Source organism: Myotis brandtii, unplaced genomic scaffold (genome assembly GCF_000412655.1).
Source record: "Myotis brandtii unplaced genomic scaffold, ASM41265v1 scaffold898, whole genome shotgun sequence".
NCBI lineage: Eukaryota > Metazoa > Chordata > Mammalia > Chiroptera > Vespertilionidae > Myotis > Myotis brandtii.
Window position 1 is genome coordinate 2,474,381 of NW_005371683.1, and position 8,375 is coordinate 2,482,755.

An 8,375-nucleotide genomic window follows, 5' to 3' on the forward strand; every position below is an offset into this window, starting at 1 on the left:
TGCCAGCTTCTGGCACCAGAATCATAGGAGAAGAAAGGGCTGCCAGTGAAACACACCCGGGCCCAAATCCTGGCTCTCCACACTTCGATGTGGGCCTTGGGCTGGCCCACCGAGCTTGGGGTTTCTGACCTAAAAAGTGCCTCCTCCCAGGTTGCCGGGGTGCGGCCAGCACATAGAGACCCCCGCACAGCACGGAGGAGGCGCCCAGGGATGGCGCATCTTCCTCTGGGGCTTCGCTCTCTGCATCCTTGCCGTGGTGTCAACCAGAGCTGAAGGGACTCACTTACCAAGAGGGAGATGCTCAGTGGAACAATGGTTTTCCAGCTTTTATAGCTGCAACCCAAGGCCAAACGTGCATGCCTTTTTATCATGTCCCTGTACAGTGTGCGCGCGTGTGTGCGTCCGTGCGTGTGTGTGTGTGTGTGTGTGTGTGCGCGTGTGTGCGTCCGTGCGCGCGCGCGCGTGTGTGTGTGTGTGTGTGTGTGTGTGCGCGCGTGTGTGTGTATGTGTGTGTGTAAAATAGAGGGGGGACTTCTCAGCAATGTTTAGTCTAGCTACATACAATGCACTCTGATGTTTCTATTTTCATTTCTGCTTTTAAAATGCAGATTGTGACCCACTTTCAACTGTTTTCGTGACCCACTAATGGGCTGCCCTTCACAGTTCACGGCAGTAGAGTACGCCCCGCCCCTGCAGGGGAGGTCTGCCCTGCACCGCACTCTGGAGAGACAGAAATCAATAGCGGAGCATCGTTTCCTCGAGGGGCCCGCAGCCTGGCCAGGACGGAACACCTGCAGCCTGACAGCGAGAACGGTGCTGTGTGGAGGTCTGTCCCAGGGTCTCTGGGCCTGCGAGGGGGAGGGGAGGGGTAACCACCCTTCGCGAGGGGATTGGGGAAAGCACCTCTGTGGAGGGGGCATTTAGGAGGGGTTTTGATGGCTGAAGAAGAGCTCGGTAGTTGAAACTGCTTTTCAGGCGGCCTGAGATGCCCAAGGGGTGAAAGGAAGTAGCAAGTCTGGTTTAGTGGGAGCACAGGGTGAATGGCATGAGAGGCTCACGTAAGGGTGAGGAAGAGAGACCAAAGAGCATGGGGGGGGGGGAGACGAGTCAAGATGGCAGAGGTTTGCAGCCGTGGAGACGCGTGGCAGGGGTGCTGCCTGACAGAGATGGGGCTGAAGAAGCAAGAGCAGGTTTGGTGGGAGAAGATGGAGAAGATGCTGGAATTGGGGCACATTGAGTGTGAGGAGCCTCTGAGGCAAGCAGGTGGAGGCGTTGGGGACAGTTAGAAGTGAGGCTGGGCCCCGCCTTCCTGACCACTCGTGGGCATGTCCTCGGCCCAGTGCCCCAGAGCCCTAAGGAGAAGACCGGGGGGTGAACAGAAAGGGGGTGAGCAGCGCTGCACCAGATACTGGCCAGGACCCAGCAGGGCTTCGGGGAAGGGAGTCACAGGGGTGCACAGGGCCAGGAGGTCATCCTGCTGTCTCCCTGCCTCGAGGCAGCCTGGCACTCACAGGCCCAGGCCACAGGATCCAGCCAGAGCAGGGCCCTAAGGCGTGGAGCAATTTCTTGATACGGGAACTATGGAACGAGCGAAGAAGAGGACTCAGTCTCCCTTTCTGGAAAAGGCTGATGAAGCATGAGACCCTGAGAAGCCATAGCCCCCAGGGAACACAAGGATGAATTGGGTGAACTTCAAGTCTGAAGTTCTGGCACTCCCTAAAGTTTCCAAAGACCATGTCCCCAGTTGTGATGGAAAAGGAAGGGAAATCTGGGTTTAAATGATGAAACTGGCGCTAGTCCGTTTTGCTCAGTGGTTAGAGCACTGGCCTGTGGACTGAAGGGTCCTGGGTTCGATTCCGGTCAAGGTGACGTACCTTGGTTGCAGGCTCGATCCCTGGCCCTGGTCAGGGCACAGGAGGGAGGCAACCAATTGATGTGTCTCTCCCACATCAATGTTTCTCTCTCTGTCTCTCTTCCTCCGTTCCACTCTCTCTAAAAATCAATGGAAAAAACATATCCGCGAGGGAGGATTAACAACAACAAAAAAGATGAAACGGGTTGATGGTGACAGAAGTCAAGACAGTGGCTAACGCCAGACGGGGGCGGGATGGGACTGGAAAGGAACCTTCTAGAAGGCTGGAAATATTTCTGTCTTGAGCTCAGTGGTAGTTATACTGGTATCCACAAATGTAGACATTCATGCAGCTGTGCCCTTGGAATTGGTGTTATTTGTGCACTCTGCTGTACAAATGTTACACCCCAATAATATTCTTTAAACGTTGAATACAAACGATGAGAGATGAGAAGTAAGAGAGAAGCGAAGATGGAATAAGAGGCAACATCAGGGGCAAATGAAGGGACTAAGAAGCGTGGCCTCTCCCTTACGCCCACAGCTATTCTGTGAGCCACGTCCCAGCCTGGGCACTTGAGGCCCAGAGAATGCCCCACTGTGCCCAAGGTCACACAGCGAGGGGCAGAGCCAGGTTCAAACTGATTGCAAAGCCCAGGACCCTCCCTTCGCCTCTCCCCCTTTGCATGAGTCATGCCTGGAATCCAGGCTCTGGAAGACTGGATAAACGCCGCCCGCGCCCCCGCTGAGGTCTCCGTCCGCTCTGAGGTCCTAGTTGTCTGTGATTAAGTGAGAGGTGGGAGTGAGGGCCATGCTCACCTCCCAGGAGGGGCAGAGGCCAGGTGCACAGACGGAGCGCTGGCTTCCCTCCCTCTGCAGCCCTTCCACCCAGCGCTTATCTGCCGGTGAGGAGGCCGGAGTTTATCAACGCTACACTCAATTATGCTGCCCATCTGTCTGCACAGCTCAGGGGGGCCTGGCACTGAAGCTGCGAAGGCCGGGCAATCGATCACCGCCTGCCCGCCCGCCCCTCCCTCCAGAACCCCAGCTCCCAGGGGTGGGGTGGAGGCGCGGAAAAAAAAATTTCGGGGAGGGAGGCTGTGAGAGGCTGCAGGAGCAGCAATTTAGATGTGGCAGGAGCACAGGCACTGTGCTGGGGCGGCGCGGGGCTGGAGAGGAGGAAAGGGCAGCTCTGACTCCACAACAGCGTCTGCAGAGCTTAGTTTAATAATCAGGTCCTCACGCTGCTCAATCCAGAGCAGCTGCCTGGGGGAGGTGGGGCCTGCAGAGCCAGCCCTTCCAAGAGAAAACGTGGCCCCTGGAGTGGGCAACCTTGCTTCCCTGACTGTAGGTCCTGGGCCTTCTGTCTCCTGTAGCTGAAGGCCGTGCGGGCAGCAGTGCTGGCAAAGAGCACCACCCCCAGCCCCCAGTCAGAAGGCAGGCTGGGTCTGCGTGAGGCCTGCTGGCTCTGTTTGCCCTGTGGCTCCAGGCCCAGCCACATTCACCTGGGAACAGTGTCTTCCCTATGCGGTCCCACCAGTAGGTCACTCTCGCCAGGAGCCTAGGAGGGGCGTCTGAGGGTAGCCAGGGAGAAGGAGCTCGGACCCAGGCCATCTCTGAAGGGAATTGCACCTGGGCTGGCATGCTGGGCCGGCCCTGCACTCTGCTCCTATGAGACAGGCATTGATCGCAGGCAGGGAGCGTTGGCTGGGCTGGCGGCTCAGGTTATGGAGTCAAAGACCCAGGTTTGAATCCTGACCCCACTCGTAGAAGCTGTGCAACCTCTGACAAGTCACCAACCTCTCAGAGCCTCAGTTGCTTTCCCTGCAAAAGAAGACCAAATCCCTTCTCTGCTTACACGCAGGGTTGTGGGAAGATGACACGTTTCACTATTTGTATCCACTCACACGTACCCTCTCCCGCACAGTCCTACACCCCGCACGATGGAGACACAAAAAGCACGTAAGACATGCCCCCTGCACCAGGAGTTTGGAGCCCAGGTGGGAAATGTACACGTGATAGTCTGAACTCCCGCTCACCCGGGAGATTGTGGATACAAGACAATTAGCTTTCTCTGCGCTCCTGGCAGAAATTGCTCATCAGCCTGCATGAGTGGGCCGTGTGCAAGACAGCCTTGAATGGCGATGGCAGGTGAGTGGGCAGCCCTGAGCTCCACCCTGGACGGGGCTGCATGCTCAGCAGGGAGGGGGTGGGGGGCTTTTCGGGCCTTTGCCAAGTCTCAGGATCAGAGGTGTGAAAACATGAGTCATCTGGCCTCCTGGCTAGAGCCAGAGCATTGCCTCAATCACCCATCCCAGCCTGGGGTGCAGGGAAAGGCCCCTCTCCGAGGGTTTTAATTGTTTTTAATGGTTTCGCTGTCACTAAATTGTTAGAACAAAGGTGGAGGAGGAGAGATGCCCTGGACTCAGGCAGGGTCTGAGATGCCTGGGCCCCGCTGAAGACCCCTCCCCACTCACCCACTCCAGCCTTCTCTCTGCCTGTGAATGGTCTCGGGCTCTCCCAAGCACTTTGCATTTTGGGTGCTGCCAGAGAGGCAGTCTTAGAAGGTGCGGCATGCTATTGTCTATTTCTGCTCACAGCTCCCCACCCCATCACCTGGGGGCAACACTGAGCCCACAGTGGGCAAGCTTAATAGGGGCTTGTCAAGCTCTGGGATCCAACTTCTGTTCCTCCTGAAAGCCCTGGTTGGAGGGCCTGCCAACCCCAGGGGATGAACGGAGCTGGAAGGAAACTAACATTAATTGAACTCTTTCCCTGTGCAACACAGTTCCCTTAGCCCTAATGACAACCTCACTTATCCGTAAGGAACAGGTGCTCCAAGAAGTCCATAACTGCTCCCACGGGGCTCTGGTAGGAGGTGGTGGGTGCGGAACAGCAAGATCTCCTCGCTGGTGGGGTCTGCTCCTCCGGCCAGGTCTAGGCAGGAAGCGGGACTTCTGGCCTTGGACCCAGTTCCATGTCAAGGCCCTTCGGGAACCCAGCTGTCCCTGCTGCCTCTCCACCCACGGAGTGTGCCGCCGAACCCCCTCCCCTGTTCCCGGCCACCAGGCATGGCTCGGGTGGCCGGGCCCCCCGCAGTCTCCCCCGGCACATGTATGCAGGTGCACGTGCATGTGTGCACAGGTGTTTGTTTGCCCTGAGTTTTATGGGTCAGTGCCCACATAAGTCATGGTTGGAAAAAACAACCATGACAAAATGCACCGAGGTAGCTGCGAAAGGAGGTGGGAGGGAGGGCGTCTGATGTAGACAGGCGTGCGGCTCTCCTGCTCAGGGGGGGCGCCAGGCCTCCCACGGCTGTCCTGCCAGCCCAGGGTCCCGGACGCTGGATGAAGTGGGCAAAGAGCTCCTCTGGCCAGCTGAGCGGCACCCGTCTGAAAGGTGGTAGGAGACACAGCTCCCCGCTTCCCAAAGCTCCCTAGTGAGGAAGGAGACAAGAATGGGCACCCACCCTCCTGCTGCAGCCACCAGTGCACCCCGGGGTGCCCAGGGTAGGCTCTGGCCAGACCTGGGAACCAAGACGCGTGGTGCAACTGGCACAAGCTCTGGGCATGGGGAGATTCCTATCTCCTGCCCCTTGCCAGCCAAATTCTTTAACCTCTTCCAACTTCGGTGTCTTCATCTGCAAACTGGAGGTATTAGTGCTTGCCCTGTAGACTAATTGTGAAGGTTAAATCAGAGAGAGACATTCGGAGTCTTTGAAGAGTCCTGGCAAACGGCAGCATTCGGTGAGCATGTGCGTCTCCCTACTGCCTGCAGGTGGAAGACTCCCCAAATCAGACCTCCCCGGAGGAGTCAGCCAGGCCCACGAAGGCCCCTGTCTCCCCACCTCAGTTCTAGGCCAAGGCTGGACTTTCTTCAGGGTGATGCCGCCTGGCTGTGGGGGCTGAGAACGGGGACTGGTCTCCTAGGTTGGGAGGGAGGAAACAGCAAGGGCTTGGATTCTAGTTTGTGGTGGGGCTGGGGCCTGACCTCCTGGGGGAAGGGCCCCTGAGCCCCCAAGGTTGATTCATACAGGAAATACACACTGGGCACCAGCCCTGTGCTACAAGCACAGTGACAAGCAAGACTAATGACGTGGACTCCCCTAGATGGGGAGACATTTCCACGTGCTGTGGTCAGGGCTGTGATGGGAGGAAGCATGGGGTCCTGTAAGAGCATAAAGCCCGCCAGGGGCAGGAGGTGTGTGGACGGGGGGTGCGGGGGGGGGGGGTTGGAGGAGGAGACTGGCCTTAAGGGGAATCTTGAGGAACAAGTAGAGGTTGCCTGGGAGACAATAGAAAGAAGATGCGAGAAGGGGGACATGTCAGGGTAACTTCAACCTGTAGGTTGTGCACGGAGGGTAAGTGGGATGGCAGCAAGAGGAGCCAGGAGAAGTGGCTGGGGCGGGTCACAGAAGGTCTTACCTGCAGTGCTAAGGAGCTCAGATTCAGACTTCTTAATCCCAGCACCTGGCAGCTCAGCCAGGCTGTTGGGAAGGGAAACCCCTGCCTCCAGGTAAGGACGTTGGCAAAAGCCCACGCTGCACCCTGCCCGGGAGGAGTAAGCAGACCCCAGGCAGGACCGCTCCCTTCCCTAGACAGTCTGCGGTAGGATCAGGGACCACTGGGAGCCCACCCTGAAAGGCAGAGCCGCACCATCCTCTGCCCAGAGCACTCAGAGGGTCGACTGCAAACTCTCACTTTATTTTCCATTTACCGAGGGAGCCGGGGAGGCGGATGGAGAGAGAGGAGAAAGCTTGGAGGATCCACTCCACATCTCTCTGGGCTCAGAGGACTCTGAGGATGACAGTGATCGCAGCCGTCCCCTCTCCTCCACACACACACACACACACACACACCCCTTTCCCGAGTCTTCTGGAAGCTTCTAAGGCCCAATCTCTTCCTCCTGCCCTGAGGCCTCCCAGTCACCCACTTCCCGCCTCAGGTCCTAGAAAAGGACACTAAAGCCTAAGATGCGGGACAGGACCCAGGAGACCCAGCCGTTCAGCTCTGTGCGCCTCTGAGTCAGACAAGGGAGCGGGAGGAGGGATGGATCCTGCTGCTCTCCGCCTGCTTAACGCTGCCTCCTCTTCTCCAGGGCTGCCTGCTGGGCACGGCGATGAGTGAACAGGCCCAGCGGACAAGGATGGAGAGCCACACCCAGGAGGGCGAGGAGTGATGCCCCGCTGTCCCCCATGACCGCCCTGGAAGTGGGGCTCCCCAGGCCCTGGCAGGCTGCTGACCCTCAGCCTGCCAACCGCTAAGGGCGGGACTTGAGACGTTTCCCGTGGATGGTCCCCTCCCCTGCGGCTCCACCATGAGGCTCCTCGTGGCCCCCCTCTTGCTAGCATGGGTGGCTGGTGCCTCTGCCGCTGTGCCCGTGGTCCCCTGGCGTGTGCCCTGCCCCCCTCAGTGTGCCTGCCAGATCCGGCCCTGGTATACACCCCGCTCGTCCTACCGCGAGGCCACCACCGTGGACTGCAATGACCTGTTCCTGACGGCCGTGCCCCCGGCGCTGCCCGCGGGCACGCAGACCCTGCTACTGCAGAGCAACGGCATCGTCCGCGTGGACCGGAGTGAGCTCGGCTACCTGGCCAACCTCACGGAGCTGGACCTGTCCCAGAACAGCTTTTCCAATGCCCGGGACTGTGACTTCCAGGCCCTGCCCCAGCTGCTGAGCCTGCACCTGGAGGAGAACCAGCTGACCTGCCTGGAGGACCACAGCTTTGCGGGGCTGGCCAGCCTGCAGGAGCTCTATCTCAACCACAACCAGCTGCGCCGCATCGCCCCCCGGGCCTTCGCCGGCCTCGGCAACCTGCTGCGGCTGCACCTCAACTCCAACCTGCTGCGGGCCGTGGACAGCCGCTGGTTCGAGATGCTGCCCAGCCTGGAGATCCTCATGATCGGCGGCAACAAGGTGGACGCCATCCTGGACATGAACTTCCGGCCCCTGGCCAACCTGCGCAGCCTGGTGCTGGCCGGCATGAGCCTGCGGGAGATCTCCAGCTACGCCCTGGAGGGGCTGCGGAGCCTGGAGAGCCTCTCCTTCTATGACAACCAGCTGGTCCGGGTGCCCCGGCGGGCGCTGGAGCAGGTGCCTGGCCTCAAGTTCCTGGACCTGAACAAGAACCCGCTGCAGCGGGTGGGGCCCGGGGACTTCGCCAACATGCTGCACCTCAAGGAGCTGGGGCTGAACAACATGGAGGAGCTGGTTTCCATCGACAAGTTCGCCCTGGTCAACCTCCCCGAGCTGACCAAGCTGGACATCACCAACAACCCGCGGCTGTCCTTCATCCACCCCCGCGCCTTCCACCGCCTGCCCCAGATGGAGACCCTCATGCTCAACAACAACGCGCTCAGTGCCTTGCACCGGCAGACGGTGGAGTCGCTGCCCAACCTGCAGGAGGTGGGTCTTCACGGCAACCCCATCCGCTGCGACTGCGTCATCCGCTGGGCCAACGCCACCGGCAGCCGCATCCGCTTCATCGAGCCGCAGTCCACCCTGTGCGCGGAGCCGCCGGACCTCC

General features: G+C 59.4%; 1 protein-coding gene across 3 annotated transcripts in view; it reads left to right on the forward strand.

Annotated features, from left to right (window-relative positions):
- Positions 1 to 8,375, forward strand: part of LRRN2 (leucine rich repeat neuronal 2) — a 24,672-nt gene that overhangs the window by 14,700 nt on the left and 1,597 nt on the right. Inside the window, exons 3-5 of one of the 3 annotated variants that reach the window (XM_014532577.1) lie at positions 609 to 826; positions 3,777 to 4,000; positions 6,947 to 8,375. In XM_014532577.1, coding sequence (XP_014388063.1) covers positions 7,166 to 8,375 — 1,210 coding nt within the window. In that variant the 5' untranslated portion in view covers positions 609 to 826; positions 3,777 to 4,000; positions 6,947 to 7,165. The remainder of the gene's footprint in view (positions 1 to 608; positions 827 to 3,776; positions 4,001 to 6,946) is intronic. The other 2 variants (XM_014532579.1, XM_014532578.1) reach the window with 2 other exon arrangements.